Raw genomic sequence first — 20,935 nt, 5'->3', positions numbered from 1 at the left:
GGGATCCCAATAGTCTGTATTTTTAAACAATTCCCCAGCTGATTCTGATGATCAGCCAGGTTTAAGATAGATTTCTACCTTCCTGAAGCTAAATTGCCTACTCTCACCTGTAACTATTCATTTCTGTGGCTATACATAAGCTCTACAGATGCAGATTTTATTTCCTTCCTCCTTCATGGTATGTCATTTTGGGGACAACCCTTCACATGCACCAAAAGACATTTAAGAAGGGGAGGGTTTTTCTGAAGACCTGAGGAAAAGACCAGAAGAAACCAAATGGGAGCTAAAAAAAAAAAAAGTGTGTGCAGCCTGATGAGGGAGAATGCAAAAACTAGTGAAAGATTAAAAAAAAAAAGGGCAGGAATGCAGGTAAAGAGATGAGGTCGCAGGAATGAAAATGGAACTGGTGGCATTCAATAGCAAATTAATAAACACACATTTAAGTGAACAACACCAGAAGGGCAACAGCATCTTCTGGTGTAGCACCCTCATCCCAACCTCATCCATCTTTACTCTTGCTTTTTATCAATACTTTCCCCAGGAAGAATGCCATGGGCTCATTCACACCAAGCTACAAGAGTATTTTAATATAGGAGGAATGACAATAAACCAAAAGCACAGGGTAGAAAAGAGGGAATATCAGGCACATTTACTCAATAGGGAGGGAGAGGCTTGAAAGGATAAGCCTTTCCTGGCTTTTTGGTAATTCCTATCATTACACCACACTCTACTCCCTGAATCCTGGTGGCTGTAAACTATGCTGCTCACTGTTCTCTAACACTAACATAAAAATGAGATGTATTATGGATATCCACATATCCCAATGAAAATCTCAAAGTTGACAGAAAGGTCACATCACAGATTTGACAAACTTTAGGGAAAGTATTACAGCCTATGTACATCACCAGCCATGGAGGTTCATTTTTCTTTATAGAAACTGAAAGTCAAGACACTTGGATTCTAAGTCAAACCTAACTCTCATACTTTCTGCCTAACTCTGTCATACCAGTTTTTCCCCTTAATGTCTCAATCAGTAAAACAGGAAAACCTCAAGGATCACTTGATTGAATTTGGCCCATCAAAAAACAAGTAGGAAGAAAGAAAAAGGGAAGGACAGACATCAAAAAGAATGTTAAGAAATATATTTTTAGGGACACTTGGGTGGCTCAGCAGTTGAGTGTCTGCCTTTGGCTCAGGGTGTGATCCTGGGGTCCCGGGATTGAGTCTCACATCGGGCTCCCTGCATGGAGCCTACTTCTCTCTCTGCCTGTGTCTCTGCCTCTCTCTCTGTGTCTCCTCCCAACCTCATCCATCTTTATTTATAAATAAATAAATTCTTTAAAAAATATATATATTTAAAAGTATTTCTTCCAAAAAAAAAAAAGTATTTCTTCCATAGAAAGTGAAGTTGAATGTTTTGAATTAGTTACTATTCAGAAAATATAGAAAATGAACTAATCATAGAAGACATAAATATTTTAGTGAAACAGTGTAGTTTTTACCTTATCATTTAGAAGTGGTTTAATCTCTGTGAGTTGAACATCCTGGAGTTCATCCATGAGGATGGATGAGAGTAGAAGATTCTTGAGAATAAATCAGTAACACTGAAACAGAAGTGAAGGAAGAAAAGAAAAGAGGCTTAAATTAGAAGTTGAAAATATAATAGTCACACTATGTCCATTCATTCAAATACTTAGTGTCATGCACTGCTCAGGATGCTGAAGATACAGGACAACAAACAGTTATGGCAGACAGACTTTAAAAGTGGCCTTCATAACCTCTGCCTCCAGTTCACACTCTTGCATAATCCCCCTCCCTACCACTGAGGGTGGGTGGGACCCATGGTTTGCTTTTAACCAAAATGGCAAATGATGGAATGTACACAAGTACCTGCACATGATGACATTATATAATATTTTAATATCTGTCTTCCTGAAAGACACTTTCCTTTGCTAGCTCTAAAGAAGCAACCTGGTATGCTGTGAGAAGGCCATGTGGCAAGGAACTGAGGTTAGCCTCCAGCCAAAAGAGTAAAAAACTAACACCCTCAGTCCCACAACCTGCAAAAACTGATTGCTGCCAACAACCATGTGAGCCTGGAAGTGGACTGTTCCCCAATCAAACCTCAGTTGAGAAGACAGCCCTGACCAATGCCCTCACTGTAGACTTACAGAGGACCCTGCCAACCCATGCCAGATTCCCAACCCCCTAGGTACTATCAGATAATAAACATGCGTTGTGTGTTGTCAGTAAGTTTGTGGCAGTATTTTTTTGTAGCAACAGATAATCAATACAATAGCCTTTCCCCTTCAGGAGTGCCCAGTTTAGTTACTGAAGTATAAATAAGAGAATAAAAAAATAATAAATAAACAAACATAAATAAATAAGAGAATAACATGGTCAATGCTATGCTTCAGGAAACAACAGTTTGAAGGACGGATTAAGAGGGAAAAAAAAAATTGAAGGCTAATGCTAGGATGAAGCTCTGATTTAGGAATGGGAATGAAGTGGGGAGATGAACCAAGGTAAGCTCATTAGCCTTCACTTGTGGAATCACAGCATTGGAGAGTATGAAAGCCAGCTTCCAAGATAAGATAGTATCCAAACAACCCAATGATCCTTAACTCCTGATATTTGCAGTCATGTAGCTTCCAATCCAAATAAACCAGAGATGGCCAATAACTAATAAAATATAGCAGAGGCAACAATATATGACTTCTAAGGCTACATCATAAACAGCATAGCTTCTACTTCAAGGTATTATAGTCTTCATTCATCAGTTCTGGGGAAGCCAGCTATGGTATTGTGAGGTTATTCAAACAGCCCCCTGGCGAGGCCCATGTGGAGAGGAACCATCTCGCCAGTACTGACCTGCCAGCCATGTAAGTGAGCTACCTTATACATGGATCTTCCAGCCCCAGTCAAGACTTCAGATGACTGCAGCCCCAGAGATATCTGACTGCAATCACATTGGAGACCCTGAGCCTGAACCACCCTACCAAGCCACCACCTAAATTCCTGACCCACGTTTAAGTATGAATGATAATAATCCCATTTTGGAATGATTCATTATATGGCAAAGGATAGCAAATGCAGAGAGGGAGAAGACAAGGAAAGAGTTCTAGGAGAAGAGGAGTAGTTGGAGAGGAAGAAGCAGGGTAATGAGTCATAAATCTTTACTCCATCCCATTGGACAGGAAGTCATGGAGAAAGGCTGCAAATACTGGATATTGCAAACAAGTGACTCCCATTCAGACTTTAAAGCCCCAGGCTTCCTCCCCTCTGCCTTGGCCATGAACTCAACAGTCAGGGAAAATGCTAATTCAGTGAGTTAGGGATGTAGCCATTCAACAACCACTTATTGAGTACCCAAGGGGCAAAGCATTATGGAAGATAAAAAAGGTCCCTGCTTTCCAGGAGCTTACTAAAGGGTAGAGATGACAACAATCTATAACTACAAAATGACAAAAAGAAGGGCCATAATAGTTCAAAGAAGGAACAATTACTTTTGATTGATGAAAATCAAAAAAGCCTTCGTAAGATATTAGCCTACTATATTAATTCATGTTTGGTTTTCCCTCCAGACATAGGATTACATGGCTTTGATTTACTTAGCAATGAAGAAGGTATGGATTCTAGGCTACCAATACACCAAAATAAATTCTGCTTGCAACTGTGACTACATTAGAACAGATTAACAGAAGCCCTTTTAGCATTCCTTCTAAGAACCCAGAGGATGCCAGGCAGAAACACTCCTCAAACTATGGACCCTACATGCCAATCTTAAGCATTCCAAACATCTGTGCCACTTCACAGAGCACAAGCCTGATGACATTTAGCCTCCAAAAGAACATGGTTCTTTTCTCAGTTCCTGGGTACCCTATAAACTTAGTTGAGCCGCTGAATGACCAGAGCTGGATTTCTTTTTTTTTTTAATTTTTAAAAAAGATTTATTTATCTATTCAGAGAGAGCGAAAGAGAGGCAGAGAGAGAAGCAGGCTCCATGCAGGGAGCCCGACGCGGGACTCAATCCTGGGTCTCCAGGATCACACCCCCGGCCGCAGGCGGCGCTAAACCGCTGCACCACCAGGGCTGCCCTCTATTTTGTTTTTATACCATGTACATGTCATAAGAGGATGAGGTGGCTTGAATGTTTCATCATAAATCTCAGCTGGCATCTGCAATTCTTTTTTTTTTTTAAGATTTTATTTATTCATGAGAGACAGAGAGAGAGAGAGAAAGAGAAAGGGAGAGAGAGAGAGAGGCAGAGACACAGGCAGAGGGAGAAACAGGCTCCCTGCAGGGAGTCGGATGTGGGACCCGATCCCAGGGCTCCAGGATCAGGCCCTGGGCTGAAGGTGGCGCTAAACTGCTGAGCCACCTGGTGTGCCCTGCAATTCTTTCTTACAATAACACTTGGACCCGGGATGCCTGGGTGGCTCAGTTGGTTAAGTGTCTGCCTTCTCCTCAAGTCGTGATACCAGGGTCCTGGGATGGCGCGACTGAGCCCCATGTTGGGCTCCCTGCTCAGCGGGAAGCCTGCTTCTCCCTCTCCCTCTCCCCATGCTTGTTTTTTTTCTTTTTCTTTCTCTCTCTCTCTAATAAATAAAGTTTCCCCAGTGGCGCAGTGGTTTAGCACCACGTGCAGCCTGGGGTGTGATCCTGGAGACCCAGGTCGAGTCCCACATCGGGCTCCCTGCATGGAGCCTGCTTCTCCCTCTGCCTGTGTCTCTGCTTCTCTCTTTCTCTGTCTCTATGAATAAATAAAATCTTAAAAATAAAATAAAGAAATAAAAAGAAAAAGGTAAAACAAACAACCCCCCCAAACCAATACCACTTTGACCCAAAATACTGGCCTAACTGGGATCTATACTTATTGTGTACTTATTTCATTTTTATTTTTAAAGATTTATTTATTTGAGAGAGAGAGCAAGAGCAAGAGCGGCAGGGAGAAAGAGAATCTCAAGCACACTTCTCACCGAGTGCAGAGCCCCACTCGGGGCTCCATCTCACGACCCTGAGATCACAACCTGAGCCAAAACCAAAAGCCTGATGCTTAACCGACTAAGCCACTGAGGTACCCCTCGTTGTGTGCTTATTAATCACACAGTAAACTATAGCTACTTTTCATTTAGATGTCACTGTTTATCAGTAACTTAAAATGTCAATTTATTTTTTTATTATTATTTTTTAAATCTTTTTTTAAAAGATTTTATTTATTTATTCATAGAGACAGAGAGAAAGAGAGAGAAAGAGAGAGAAAGAGAGAGGCAGAGACACAGGCAGAGGGAGAAGCAGGCTCCATGCAGAGAGCCTGACGTGGGACTCGATCCAAGGTCTCCAGGATCATGCCCTGGGCTGCAGGTGGCGCTAAACCGCTGTGCCACCGGGGCTGCCTTAAAATGTCAATTTTAAAGTTCTTTTTCCTATTATAAAAATAGTATGTGCTCATTTTAGAAAATGTGAAATCACAGAATAATGAAAAGATATTTTATTCACAGTTTTTCCATTTAAAGACAACCACTGTTTAACATTTTAGTCTATTTCCACTTATCCTTTTTTTCCATGTAAAGTGGTTATTTCCTGAAATTATTTTCCAATCTACCCACTTTATTCCCTACTTTAATTCATTCACTTGAAAGCAGGACCCTTCAAGATGTTAATTATTCAAATGTAACTCTTGCAGATCCCTAAGGAGACTCAGGGCTAGAAGAAAGCCAGAGGTGCCCTCAGTTCCAAAGTGACTGGCATTGACCTAATGTTCCCATGCATTTTGTAAAGATGGAAAAAAATGCAATGTTTGTGCCAGGAGAAACACTTAAATAAGGGCACAAATTAAATGAGAAACCTGTCCCTATCAGCTGGGCCCAATCCAGACAATGCAGGATAGCGAACTGTTCCAATGTGACTTGGAAATTGGCAACAAGACAGTAGATGTTTACCTTCCCTGTTATAGAGGACCTAATTCATTCCTCCAGAGATTCAATTTTTGCTCAGTTCTCACTGTCCCAAGCCCTTGACAATGAGCAATTTTATAACACTTATAAGGACTAAGATCACATGGTGGAAAACTCCATCTCCAGATCTCTTAGCTACACAGCCTGGCTCCCTCCTGGGGATCCTTAAGGCCTGCAGTTCCCTCATCTGCATAAATGATAAGGCTGCCAGATCCTATCCTGGTAATAAGGGTTATTAATATTCTATCTTTTTTTTTTTTTAAGTAGGCTCCATGCCCAGTGTGGAGCCCAATGTGGGGTTTGAACTCACCATCCTAAGATCCAGACCTGAGCTGAGATCACGAGTTGGATGTTTAACTGACTGAGCCACCTAGGCACCCCAGGGCTACTAATATTCTTATAAAGCTGGTAGGGATTTTATAAACTGCAGTAGATAACAAAATGTTCATACTCTTTCCCAGTTATAGGAGGCAGAAGGAGGGCTGACAAGTAAAAACCAGCCATCCTTAAACTGAGGCAGTGAACCTGGTACCAAATGGCTAGAGTGAAAGGGGAAAAGTGTAAATTCCTACTCTGTGCCAGGAATTATACTCTAAGTACCCTATATTTAATCCTCCTAACAATCCTCTCAGGCAGATATTTGCATTTCTTAGTTTAGAGATGATAAATTTAGGCTTAGAGAAGTTAAGTAACTCTTCCAGTATCTCCCATCTATGTAAGGAATAGCAAGAATGTAAAAACCTTTCCTTTCCCCACTATCCTAATGTCTATGCCAAGCCCTATATACTGGGTGTAGGACCCTGGGCAAATTTCTTCCTCTCTATCCACAGGGGCACCTCCTTCCTTCAAGTAAAGGGAACAGAAACCTAGAGCAAACCTGTATCACCACTGACCTGGAAGCCAGAATGAAGGTTTGAGTCACCATTTCAGGACAAGAACCCTCACTATCTCAATAGTCAGCTGAAGACAGAAGATGGAATGAGGAAGGAGAAGAGAAATAAAATTCAAGCTATTACTTGGTAACTTGTTTCAGAAACAAGAGCTATTTCTTGTTTGTTGTTAGAACAGCGTGCCTCAAACCTCAGTGTACAATCACCTGGGGATCTTGTTTAGGATCTTAGTATATCAGTTTAGAGTGATGACAATCCAACATGTGACCTCATCAGCTGACAAGGAGAGAACACCTGAGTTGAGGAGGTAACTGAAAACCTTGATTATCAGCAAAAAAAAAAAATTTTTTTTTAAGATTCTATTTTATTTATTCATAGAGACAGAGAGAGAGAGAGAGGCAGAGACACAGGCAGAGGGAGAAGCAGGCACCACACAGAGAGCCTGACGTGGGACTCGATCCCGTGTCTCCAGGATCACGCCCTGGGCTGCAGGCAGCGCTAAACCGCTGGGCCACCGGGGCTGCCCTCAGCAACAATTCTTAATAGAGATGAGGATGGGGTAGAGAAAGACTCTATTCATCTAATTTCATCCTGCCTTTTTCCCAAAAGGATTTCAGTAAATTAAATGGGATTTTAAAAGATTCAACTGTTCAGAATAACTAGAAGGGAAATCTAGAGAAGAGTTTAGTAGTTTGCTACAGAAATCCAGCTGAAAGGTGACAAGTGTGATCACGCTACTTGAATCACAGATGTAAAGAAAAAGGGAGATCTGGGATACAATGTTGGAAAAAATAGCATATGGCCAGAAAAGAGTCAGATTTTACCAAAGTTTTCAGTTAGAAGGATAAAGAATAATAGTCCAATGGAGCTGAGAAGCACTAACAGAGAAATTGATGAAAAATATCAATGTATAGAGTCAAAATTAATATTTGGATCTCCAAGAGACCTGAGCATAGGCAAGAGTGAGTTAATGAGGAAAATCCACAGGTGCTTACTTACCAAACTAGAGGTAAGGAGGAGCTATAGGCCTTAGGCTCTTCTCAAAGACAACTTAGTGATGGGAAAGAAAGTAGAACCAGGGGGCACCTGGGTGGCTCAGTTGGTTAAGCATCCAACTCTTGGTTTCAGCTCAGATCATGATCTCAGGGTCATGAGATAGATGGAGCCCAGCACCAGGCTCTCCACTTAGTGTAGTGTCTGCTTAAGGTTATCTGCCTCTTTCTCTTTCCCTCTGTCTCTCCCCTTCACTAGAGTGCATACACTCTCTCTCAAATAAATACAATATTTTAAAGAAAGCAAGCAAGCAGAACCAGTAAGACACAAAGGAAGGACTATTATCTTTTGACAGTGAAAGTCTAGGAAAAATGAGGTTCAGTTCTCCATGCTAAAAAGCCCATGACTATGTGTATCACTCTGCAGAAATACAGAAACTGGGATTTCTGAACTGAAATGCAAGCAAAAATGTTCCCAGGATGACCAGAGAGACACCAGTGTTCTCGGATACTCAGAGATGGCATTGAGACGGCCCTTAAAGTTATCAAGACTACAGATTTAATTTTTGCATCAAAACTCTGAAAAAGAAAACAGAGAAAAGTATACAAGCTCTGCCTGAAGTGGTGATGAGACCGCCAGGGCTCCACAGAACACAGTTTAAAGTCCAACAGTATAGTACAAACTTTGTTCACTCAGGAAAAAATGGATGCCCACATCCTTCCAGTTTGGGAAAGAGCCCATAAACACATCAAATGTGGACTCTGGACGTAGGTAGGCCCCTGCTGAGTTGAGTGGCACCGGGCAAAGCATTTTCCCTTTCCTGGCCTTAGTTCCCTCATTAGTCAAGGGAAAATTCAGGGTAGGATGACCTTTTAGTTCCTGATAGGACCGACATTCTGTGACTCAGAAGCTCCCTTTAATGTAGTACTTTACTTTATTTCCCAGAATGAATGCTCCCCACTCCCCAACTCTTCAGTTCTTTTTTTTTTTTAATTTTTATTTATTTATGATAGTCACACAGAGAGAGAGAGGGGGGCAGAGACACAGGCAGAGAGAGAAGCAGGCTCCATACACCGGGAGCCCGACGTGGGATTCGATCCTGGGTCTCCAGGATCGCGCCCTGGGCCAAAGGCAGGCGCTAAACCGCTGCGCCACCCAGGGATCCCCAACTCTTCAGTTCTTACTACAATCCTAAGAGATCCACACCCCCGTTATCAACTTGATGAAATTCAACAACTAGCCCACTCATTCAGCATATCAGCAGAAAGGTGCACCTGGCCTGATCCCAGGGGCATGAAACTCTCAGGCTTTTATCAAGTACCCGGCACTATGTCCATTTAGTAAGAGAAAATTCACGAAGATTTCTAGTGCTTGAAAACATTGCTTTGTTACTTGAAAAAGACAATAAGGGACTACACATCATATTGGCTTTCTAAACTATATGTGGTCTTATTTTGTAGTTTTCCCCATGACCATGGTAATTTGTCTGGTCTTCATCAGGCTTTGCTAGTGACCTGTACTGACACCAGGTCACTGGTTTGTATTCTAAGGGCAGAGCAGATCACTTTAGTTTTGGCAAGATTGCACACAGGCAACCAAAACAGAATGAAGGCAACAAAGGAAGCTTCCTGAGGACAATGAGCTGGAAGGGGTCAGCTGGTGTTGAAGTAGTTATGACTAAAAGACTGCAGGAAGTGAGAAGGTAGACAGCAGTGCTTCTACAGCAAGCTGACTCACATCCTTTCTTTTTACATATAAACCACTGTCTGAATGAGTAATTATTATAGCACCTCACAATTACAAAGCACCTTTACATTTAATATCTTATTGGAGGTTAAATGTAAAAAATGTGAAATATTACTGTGAAATAAAGCCCCAGTACACCAGCATCATCCCTATGTCCGTAGATGAAGAGACTGAGGCTGAAAGAAGTGAAATGGACTGAGCAACACAACACAATACATGCAATAGCTAGAACTGAACCCCAACTGTTCCCTCTATGCCCTGTAGCCCCTGTATCACATGGCCTCCCAGGTTCTTACAGATGAAAAGACCTGGAGGGTGGGGATCCCTGGGTGGCTCAGCAGTTTAGCGCCTGCCTTTCAGCCCAGGGCATGATCCTGGAGTCCCGGGTTCGAGTCCCACATCAGGCTCCCTGCATGGAGCCTGCTTCTCTCTCTGCCTGTGTCTCGGCCTCTCTCTCTTTGTGTCTCTTATGCATAAATAAATAAAATCTTTAAAAAAAAAAAAAAAAGACCTGGAGGGTGAAAAGGAGAGAAATTTAGCTGACTGCCTTACTGCATTCACCCCACGCTGAAGACCTCTTTTTATCTCTGGCCCTAAATTACACTGAGCAGTTAGGATCAGGCCACAGGCTGTAGGATTCCATCCTATGAAGTTAACAAGAAAGCAAAGGTTTGGGACTGAGTTTACCTTCAACTATTAAGTCCACTGAATAAGGGAGATTAAGTCCATAAACAAATCACTACAGTTCAAAGCACTATAAAACATGAGCCTGTGAACTGGACAAACTCTAAAACAGTTAGTTTCCCAATCAACCTCAACACCACTAACATTGTGGGCCAGATAATTCTTTGTTGTGGGGGGGACTGTCCTGTGCATTGTGGAATATTTAGCAGTATTTCTGGCCTCTACCCACTAGATGCCAGTAGCACCCTCCTCAAACCAGTGTGACCACCAAAAATGTCTCCAGATATTGCCAAATGTCCTCTGGGGGGCAAAATCACCCCCAACTTGAGAACCACTGTTCTAAAGGTTATGGAGCTTTAGGGCAAAGGTCAGTTAATGCAGGTTGTGGGTGTTGAGAAAAAGTTTCATGGAGGAGGTAATATTTGAACTAGATCTTTTTTTTTTTTTTTTGAACTAGATCTTGAAGAAAGGATTAATTTCTTATAGGTGGGAATGAGAGAAGAATAGAAAAAGAAATTCCAGAAAGGGAGGAGAACTTAAATGCAAGAAGATGAGAAAGCACAGGTCTGCTGGAAAATGTCCCAGCTTGGCAAGAGCAGTAATTTCCTATTAGTAATAGAAGATAAAGCTATAAATGCCCATTGGAGCAGGTCATAGATAGCAACCCATTAACTGTTATAAGATATACACACATAATGATTTATTTTTTTTTAAAGATTTTATTGATTTATTCATGAGAGAGACAGAGAGAGAGAGAGGCAGAGACACAGGCAGAGGGAGAAGCAGGCTCCATGCAAGGAGCCTGATGTGGGACTTGATCCCGGGTCTCCAGGATCACACCCCCGGCTGAAGGTGGCGCTAAACCTCCTGAGCCACCTGGGCTGCCCCCACACATAATGATTTAGCCAATAATACAAGATACCCACAGATGTTTTAATAGCGTCAATGCTATTAAAGCATCAAAGTCAAACCAATGGTATTTCCATGTGTCCTATGCTCCAAAAAGAATATTGCTTGAGTATCATGTCTTACATTGCACCTAGTGTTCACTGCATTCAGAGCTAATGATGTCTGGAACCAGTGCAGAGGTAGGAGAAATAAATAAGGACTGCGGTGATCCCAGAGGAAGTAACAATGATGGACCCTGAATGGATATGTTTTGCACAGATGAATGGGAGGAAAGGACATTCCATGTGAGCATATCAGGTTGGGAAAGAAAGAAATGTGAACAATATATCCAGGAGACAAGAACTTTCCATGTAGCTGGAAAGAAGATAAGCTGGTCAGAACATATGAATCAGACTTTACTATATGGACAGTAAAGGTTCCTGAAGAACAGAATGACATACTTGTTTAAAATGTGGTCATCTTGGGATGCCTGGGTGGCTCAGTGGTTGAGCGTCTGCCTTCAGCTCAGGGCCTGATCCTGGAGTCACGGGATCCAGTCCCACATCGGGCTCCTGCATGGAGCCTGCTTCTCCCTCTGCCTCTGTCTCTGCCTCTCTCTCTGTGTCTCTCATGAATAAATAAATAAAATCTTAAAAATAAAATAAAATGTGGTCATCTTGTCTAGTATTTCTCTTAGCTACACATTATTAGCAAGACCTGGGAAGCTTTGAAGAACATTAATACCCAGGCTCTAACCCTAAAGATACAATTTAACTGGGCAAGGGTAAGGCCCAAGTATTGTTTTTAAAGTTCCATGGGGGGGATGCCTTTGGTTAAGCATCTGACTCGTTTTGTTTTGTTTTTAAGATTTTATTTATTTATTCATGAGAGACAGAGAGAGAGAGAGAGAGAGAGAGAGAGAGAAAGGGCAGAGACACAGGAGAAGCAGGCTCCATGCAGGGAGCTTGACGTGGGACTCAATCTTGGGTCTCGAGGATCACACCCTGGGCTGAATGAAGGTGGCGCTAAACCACTGAGCCACCCGGGTGCCCTGACTCTTGGTTTTGGATCAGGTCGTGATCTTGTATTCATGAGATCTGGCCTTGCGTTGGGCTCCACATTAAGCATGTAATCTGCTTCAGATTCTCTCTCTCTCTCTTTTTTTAAAGATTTTATTTATTTATTCATAGAGACATAGAGAGAGAATGAGAGGCAGACACAGGCAGGGGGAGAAGCAGGCCCCATGCAGAGAGCCTGACATGGGACTCAATCCAGGGTCTCCAGGATCACGCCCCAGGCTGCAGGCAGCACTAAACCGCTGCGCCACCGGGGCTGCCCTGCTTCAGGTTCTCTCTTCCTTTCTCTTTGCTTCTCCCAGTACTTGCATGCTCACTCTTTCTCTCAAATAACTAAATAAAATCCTTAAGAAAAAAAAGGTTTCATGGGTGATTCTGCATGCAGCTAGGGCTGAGAACCAGTAGTCTACAGTCAGGCCTTCAACCTCAGATGAGAAAAGAGGTCTAGAAATTTAAGTGATTTGCCTAAATTCACATGACGAACTGGGTGTGGGGCTGGGACTGGCACCTGGTTTCCTATTCTAGGCTCTGAAAGATATCACAAAGGACTGGGCTAAATTCCATACGTCAGTCTATAAGAAGCACAATTATCTGATGACTTGGCTCTTAAGTTTTGCCAGGGTTAAAGCCTGAATTAATCTAATCATAAAGCTATTGACTTAAGTACCTCCTTTAGTGTCTAGAGTAATGGATGTTGGTTTCACTGCTATCCCCTGGGGACCCTTAGGAAACGGTCTCAGGAGACTACCGAAAGTCAGAAAAACAAGCCCTAAGCCACCCAGCTCCATGGAAGAAACAATGACTTTTTATAACACAGCTCACTGACCTTTTTACTACATAAAGGAGTCTGGATTACTCTCCAGCAAAAGAAATACCCTCAGAGATGCTATCGCATAAGCAAAGGTAGGGGGGAAAAGTGGTCAAAAGCAGCTGGTAAAGCATGCTCATAGACCCTCATTCTAAGAGAAACACCCCTGGAAGGGCCGTCCTTGCACCTTGAATTTTTCTGAAAGGCAAACAGCAGCACCCCTTAAAACAGCCCTACCTTCCTGTTGTGTCACTCCTAAATTCTGGCATGGCAGCAGGTGGTAAACAGGAGGTTTGCAGAGACTGCCAAGCTGCGAATCTGAGCCTGAGCTGTACAATCATCCTATTCATTCCAGGGCACTGGTACAGATAACTACTAGAACAGAGCAACACCCATGTAGGGGCCTTCTTGTTAATCCCAGACACCCACCAACCAGCTGAAGCTCTAACATAGTGGTTACACTAAAGTAACTCTAGAAACAGAAGCACTACCTTCTGTTTTCCACTCTTTAGGGATCCAACTCAGGACACTAGGAAAACTACTGCTGGCAAGGTTCTAGTACATGCTCTTGGGGCAGGATCTGGATTCCTATCAGCTTTAAGACAGAAACCCTGGCAACAATTGGTTCTTTAAGACAGCCTGCAAGGGGATAAAGGACAAACAAGGTCTGTAAGATGTGGTAACCCAATACTCATACTAACCGAATACACTGAACTATGATAAGCACTTTATCCATTCATTGTTTCATTTTATCTCCCAACCCACTTCTAAGATAGGCACTATAATCTTCCCCCACTCTACAGATGAAGAAACTGAAGCTTGGAGAGGTTCTGCAATATGTAGAAAGCCACACTACTAGAATTTGAACCTGGCAGAAGGATCTGAACTTGAACATCCTGCATCTAGAACTTGGTCAGGCCTCTACAGACAACTTTTTCCACATGATGCCAGCTGATCATTAATTCTGCTTAATTTTTCAGGTTTGGCTACTAGAGTTTACCAGGATCTAAATGACCAAAAAATTCTGAAAATTAAAAAGTACCATACAAAGTTTAGGTATTATTATTATTATCACTATTATTTTAATGAATAAAAGAGCTTTGTACCCTGGATGTATCTGAAAAGCAATCTATCCTATTCGATATAATCACTCAAAGTTATATTTTAGTCAATACTCTATTAAAACTATGTCCCAACATGAAGACTCAAAAGAAGCAGTATCTACAAAAGTTGAAGAATGGCAGGAAGGGCCCTGTGTCTAGAGCTTTCTCAACTGCCGAAATAAAGAGAAAATAGCCTGATTCCCCTCTTTTCTATCTGCCAAGTATTATGGTTTCACATAAAACAGCTTCAGAGCTGTGGGACTCCAGGATCATGCCCTGGGCCAAAGGCAGGTACCCAACTGCTGATCCACCCAGGCATCCCAACAATTACCAATTAAATGAAAAGATGACAAGACTTTGAAACTTATCATTATATTATTATAAATAGGAATCACTTTACCCTGATTTATTGCATTAATGAGGGTTTAGGCTATCAAACTCACATTTTCTACAACAGAATAACTATGGCCCCAGGCCTGAAACACCATTACCTTTAAAAAGATACTGCAAACCTGTAACAACAAAAAACAAAATAATAGGTAATAAAGTATAAAGAATGGCTGTATCAGAAATTTATACTTGATCAACTGAAAACTCAAACTAGAATGTGGACATTTTTTAAGTGGTGAGGGAACTATAATCAAATAATGAAGCCAAAGCCTGGGGGAAGCCACCCCTTTACTTGGGAAATGAAATTTCATTTTCTATATTAAATCTCTGAGAAAGATAAAAAGTACAAACTTCAAGCAAAAAGTTGGGGGAGGGCAGCCCTGGTGGCGTAGCAGTTTAGCGCTGCCTGCAGCCTGGGGTGTGATCCTGGAGACCTGGGATCGAGTCCCACGTTGGGCTTCCTGCATGGAGCCTGCTTCTCCCTCTGTCTGTGTCTCTGCCCCTCTGTCTGTGTGTCTCTATGAATAAATAAACAAAATCTTAAAAAAAAAAAAAAAAACAGCTGGGGGAAACACCTACTCCATATCATATGCTCTTTACCAAGTTTATATTTATTTATTTATTTATTTATTTATTTATTTATTTATTTATTTATTTTTACCAAGTTTAATAGCATATCCTGTTTGGTAATGTAATTAGTGTTTATATAGAAATCATCACAGAATGCAGTGAAGCCATATTACCTTCAAAGTACACCCCATTCAGCCATGAACAATATATATTTATCTAGGACTGATAATGTGTCAAGCTCTGTAAGGCGTTATGGAAAACATGACAGAATCCCTTCACTGAAGAAATAAGATGAAGATACAATACTATTCATTTTTGCATGGTATTTAAAACATCCTCCACATGTCTTAATTTTACATTAATAAAAGATCAAATGATGGCAAAATTGTAGATAAATATGATAAATCCAACAGAATTAGCATTGTGATTAAAACTAAAATTTTTCAGGATCCCTGGGTGGCTAGTGGTTTAGCACCTGCCTTCAGCCTAGGGTGTGATCCTGGAGTCCTGGGATGGAGTCCCACATCAGGCTCCATGCAGGGAGCCTGCTTCTCCCTCTGCCTTTGTCTCTGCCCCGCCCCCTCTCTCTGTATCTCTCATGAATAAATAAAACCTTAGAAAAAAAAAAACTAAAAATTTTCATTTACTAAAGAAAGCTCTGAAATGTGGTAAATACACTCAATCTAGGTTAAGTTTTTGTGTGTCTTTTAAAAAACGGGAGGAGGCTTGATTTAAAAAGGTCTTTCAGAATAGACAACTTGACACCCAGTTCTGCAGTAAACCCAATCAAAATGTTATCAATCTTTGGATTTGGAAGTCCTTGACACACCTTTTCCTTTTATCATCCCTGTTCAGGCTTGCCAATTTTTCTTCCAGAATCTCCCATTTGCCTTTTCTTTTTCTTTCTGTCCTCACTTCTTGCCTGGATTAGCTCATTCACTCATCATTTACCAAATGCTTATCAGCTGCCATGCACAAAGCTAGACTAGACTCTTGTCCTTGCTCTTAGGAAGCTCACATGATACCATGTAGAACTGTTATCTGTCCATCTCTATGACTGGACTGCAAACTTTAGCTAAGGCTTTGTATTTCCAGAACCTAGTAGCATCTGGCATACAGTCTAAATATGTTTACTGTATGACACTAGATTACTTCGGCAAGCTCTTTATAAATCCATTTATATCTTCAAAAAGGACTCTTACTTCCTTTTTTAAAATACAAAAGGAATATATGCACAATGCAAAAATAAGATAGAAAAGGTATAGAATACAAAGTGAATTCTCCAATCCCCTAAATACTACTTCCAGAAGTGACTACTATTACAGTTTGGAATGTATCTTTCCAGAGTTTTCCTCTCCTGGTATATAACACACATTTTAATACTTTTCTGGAATAAATTATTTGAGAGTTTTTGACTCTAGATTCTCAACTTTCTAATCCAGTTGAAATTCTCCAAGTGTCGTCCCTAGATTAGAACCATCAGCATCACCGGAGCACTTGTTAAAAATACAAATTTTCAGGCCCCACTCTGGACCTACTAAATCAGAAACTCTGGAGGTAGGGTCCCCCACAACATGGTTTTATTTTTTATTTTTTTAGCCCAGTGTTTCTTGACCTCATGACTGCAAGATCAAGAGTCGCATGCTCTACGGACTGAGCCAGCCAGGCACCCCCTAAAATCAGTTTTAAACTCTTCAAGTAATTCTAATGCACACTAAGGGTAGAGAACCACTATTATAATCCAGTCAAGCCAGGTTTGTTGGTTGGTTTTTGTTTTTTTACTATTTTCTTAAACAGGGTTTCACCATGCTACTTCAAAATCCTTTCCTTGTCCTTTTAATTCTTATCCTATCAACCTGTCAAAGCCCAGAAAGTCCTAACTCCTCCCCAAAGTGCTCTCATTACCACAGCTCATGCTGATCCCTTTTGCCTCTCCCCCAACTCCTGTGACACACCTAGTTCCTCCACCACACAATTATAGTTAACAATTAACACTTCTTTACTATTCCCCAGCAAAGCTCCTTAAAGACATGAATCATTTTTGTTTCTCTTCCTCACCTCTGTTCTAAGCACACAAATGGAATTTTAATAGACTTGCTGGTTGATATAAGGATGAATTCACTAATTAATGAATAAAAACCTAGAATTTCCAAGTTGTAACCCCGGTTCTGTGACCTTGGACAAGTTCACTTCTCAGGATGAGGTCCACAAAAGCAAAAAAGACTCAATGACTTGATGCTTCCTGCCAACTTCAACTGTGTACGATTTTAAGAAATGTCCCATTATACTGTCATATTGCTTGTTTATAATGCTATTATAGCAATTTTTAGACTTGAGTTACAGCCAGATATGGTGTTTCCCCAGTTAGCTAGTAAGCTCCTTTAACAAGGATCATCATCTATTCAACTGAAAATCTTTTTTTTTTTTTTTTTTTAGATTTTATTCATGAGAGAGAGAGAGAGGCAGAGAGGCAGAGACATAGGCAGAGGGAGAAGCAAGCTCCACGCAGGGAGCCCGACGTGGGACTCGATCCTGGGTCTCCGGGATCAGGTCCTGGCCTGAACATGGTGCTACACCGTTGAGCCACCCAGGGATCCCCCTATTCAACTGAAAATCTTATATCATGCCTTACATACAATAACAGCTTGATATATTTGCAGAAAGCTATTTAGAAAAACTCTTTAAAAAGCTTCATTTATGTAGAAAACCTATCCATAGATCTGTTGCCTCCCATAGAGCCCTTCGGGCATACTTTCAGTCACATAAGGCAAAAGAATGTAAAAATTCTCACATGTATCTAGGGATGGACTACAAGGCCATAAGCCTCAGATTACCTTACTTTAGCATGCAAATAAAAACTGCCCTGTACACTTAAGTGGCATATACCAAGAAGCCTATTTATCCCCAACTCTAAAGCTTCTTGGTGCAAAACCCTTATCTGGGTTTCTGTTTACAGAAACAGGATGGAATGGAGACTTCTGAGTGGCAGGTCAGATTCAACCAGAAGTTGATTCTAAAGGAAAGTACAGCAAAGAGAAATTGAAGGGCAAGAAGGAGGAACAGAAGGGCAGCAGGGAAACATCACACTGAGTAATGAAAAGAAGCAGTGGAAATTCACAGAATCTTTACCAAGGGCCTACTATGAACCCAGCACTTGGGACTGCAAAGATGACTCCTGACCTCAAAGAGCTAACAGTCCTGAGGGTAAGACTGAAGCCTCTACCCTACTGTGTATGTCTGTATAATTTTAATTGGAAATCAAGCAAGGAAGGCTTCACAGAAAAGGTGATGAGTTAATGGAGCTCTGAAGTGTGTAGGAAGATTTGCTAAGGGAGAAAAAAACGACACTTGAGCTAGTTATTTTGGGGAAGAAACATTCACATATTTTTACAGCTGTTCCTTAGGGACTTTAAATCATGGAGGCTTCTTATATTCACCACCACTTTGTCAATGCCTTCTTTCTCTTGCTACTTTGTTTTAAATACTGAGATGCTCAAGCCCAGCGTTTGGAACAGAGGGGAAAAAGAAAAAAAAAAAAAAAAAAAAAAGCACCCAAGAGTACTCGCCAAATTTGCTCTGTCACCTCCAGATCCAGCCAGTCCTGCTCTCCCGGCAGCCAGAAAAGGAAGACAAGTTATATATCCTCTGGGGGCCCAGGCTGGGGGTAAAATTTGGATGCAGGGAGACCAGGCTTATCCCTGTTCCGCCAGTGAGGTAATATGGGAAAGCTTCCCTACCTCCTAAGCCACAGAGGTTCTAATCTGTCTACCTGTGACATGGAGGTCAGCTTTGCAGGAGGAAAAAAAAAGCTGCATGAAAAAGAAGGGGGATGCACTGGATTGGGAAATGCTAAGGTATTAGGTGAGATAATCATCATAAGATGTTCAGTAATATCCTTGACACACAGTAAGCCTTGGACGAACGTGACCTCTTATCAACAATATACTACTACGATTACTATTATTATTATTATTATTACAGTAACACCTCAATTGTACTCCAACAAGATACTGTTTTCACAGCCTACCTTCATGACGTTGAAGAAGCAACTCCAGAGAAGGAAGTTTCAAAAAATTTTAAAGGTACAAGATCAAATCCCAACTGTACTGGCCTGAGAGCCCGAGACCCTGAGTTCAAGATCTAGCCCTGCCCCTACCAAGCGCATGACCTTGGGCAAACACTTCACCTCTGTGCCTCAGTTTCCTCATTTGCAAGGTGGGGCTTAGAAACTCCTCCCGCACAGGGTGGTCGTGGGGTCCAGCCCGAGGGTACTCCTCGCTGCGCCGGGGTCGCACGGATGCAGGGCGCCCTGCGCGGCCCACCTTCCAAACACACCCCCCCCCCCCCCCCCCCCCCCCGGCTTCGGGACATGCGGGGTAGGTGAACGCCCGACCCGAGGCCCACAGAGCTCTGCTGCCTGTACGGCAGGAGCAGGAAAGGGGGGCGCGCCTGAGGTACGTCCCTGAGCCCGAGGGGTCGGGCGCCCCGAGGCTGGGCCCTCGCCGTCCGCACGCTGTCATCGGCGGCTTCGTCGCGGGGCCCCGAAGCCCGGCCACTGGGGGCAGCTGAGGGAGGCCGGGCTGAGCTAGGTCCCGCGGACGGCGTCGGAGACTCGGAGAAGGCTGGCAGCGCGAGCCCCGGGCCCCCACGCGCCGCGGAGAGGAGGCGCGGGAGAAAGCCGGGAGAGCGACACCCCCGCAGGCAGCGCCGCGCGTCCCCAACAGGCCGGGCTGAAGCGCTCACTGACCTGAGGCGCGGGTACCCGCCAGCAGTGCAGCAGCGGCGGCGGCGGCGGTAGCGGCTGCGAGAGGGGCGGGGAAGGCTCTGCGGCCGCGCAGGCGCGCTGAGGATACCGGGGCCACGCAGGCGCAGTGCCTGCCCCGCTCGGGAACTACAGAGAAGATGGTGGCTGAGCCGGGAGTGCCCGGCGGCGCCATCTTGGATGTAGTTTCTCAGGTTGCGGAGTCTCCTGGGAGAACCCGAAACTGGAGCTGCCGGGAGGGAGGGGCGTTGAGTGCAGCGTCTGGCCCGCCTGCTCCCCTTCCGCCAAATCTCATCCTTAATGAAGCGCTTCAGAACCCTTGCAGGGCAAGGAAGGCATCCTCCTCCTTAAATGGACCCGGAGATGTACCCAAGGGCACATGGCCTAGCACAGTGCTTGGCTTGTGGAAGGTGCTTACGAAATGTTTGGTGAATGAGCACAGTTAACTTAAGAACTAGCATCCAAGACTCAGGGTTCCTAATTCCCAGTCCTCCATTCTAACACCTCTATTACGACTGCCAGCCACGCCACCTCCTTTCTTGGGTGTCACAAGGGGAACGGAGTTTTTGTTTTTAAGAATGACTATACACATTACGCTTAATGACTCGACAATGGAACACCAAAATGTACAGGACATAATTCCCTACCTGAAAGAGCTTCTGTAAAACAGTCTCAACTAAATTAGGGAAAATGGAAGAAATGTTAACACCTCAAGGGCAGTGATTGTCTATAATCTTGTTATTCATCAAGCACAATTCCTGAAGGACACTTGGGAAGAGGGGAAACTAGAATACGCACTTTTATTAGGATTTGTTTACCCATTAACATTTACTGAGTGCCAGATTGGTTCTACTATCTCTGTGTCCTTGGTTAGATTAGTAAGCTTCTCAGGATCCCTGGGTGGCGCAGCGGTTTGGCGCCTGCCTTTGGCCCAGGGTGCGATCCTGGAGACCCAGGATCGAATCCCACGTCCGGCTCCCCGTGCATGGAGCCTGCTTCTCCCTCTGCCTGTGTTTCTGCCTCTCTCTCTCTCACTGTGTGCCGATCATAAATTAAAAAAAAAAAAAA

At 42.9% G+C, this 20,935-nt stretch overlaps 1 protein-coding gene across 15 annotated transcripts in view; it reads right to left on the bottom strand.

Annotated features, from left to right (window-relative positions):
* Positions 1-20,051, bottom strand: part of NDRG3 (NDRG family member 3) — a 78,077-nt gene extending 58,026 nt beyond the window's left edge. For 4 of the 15 annotated variants that reach the window (XM_072735989.1, XM_072735991.1, XM_072735990.1 and 1 more), the window contains exons 1-3: positions 19,133-19,854; positions 14,887-15,053; positions 1,503-1,604 (exon numbers count right to left, since the gene is read on the bottom strand). In XM_072735989.1, the coding sequence (XP_072592090.1) occupies positions 1,503-1,559 (57 nt within the window). In that variant the 5' untranslated portion in view covers positions 1,560-1,604; positions 14,887-15,053; positions 19,133-19,854. Of the gene's footprint in view, positions 1-1,502; positions 1,605-14,886; positions 15,054-19,132 lie in introns of those variants that run through there. The other 11 variants (XR_003236710.2, XR_003236711.2, XR_011996927.1 and 8 more) reach the window with 8 other exon arrangements.
* Between the last annotated feature and the right edge of the window lie 884 nt (positions 20,052-20,935).

The sequence above is a fragment of the Vulpes vulpes genome, chromosome 14, assembly GCF_048418805.1.
Source record: "Vulpes vulpes isolate BD-2025 chromosome 14, VulVul3, whole genome shotgun sequence".
NCBI classification, from domain to species: domain Eukaryota; kingdom Metazoa; phylum Chordata; class Mammalia; order Carnivora; family Canidae; genus Vulpes; species Vulpes vulpes.
The sequence above is the reverse complement of the archived record's forward strand: the minus strand, read 5'-3'. Positions and strand labels throughout refer to the sequence as shown.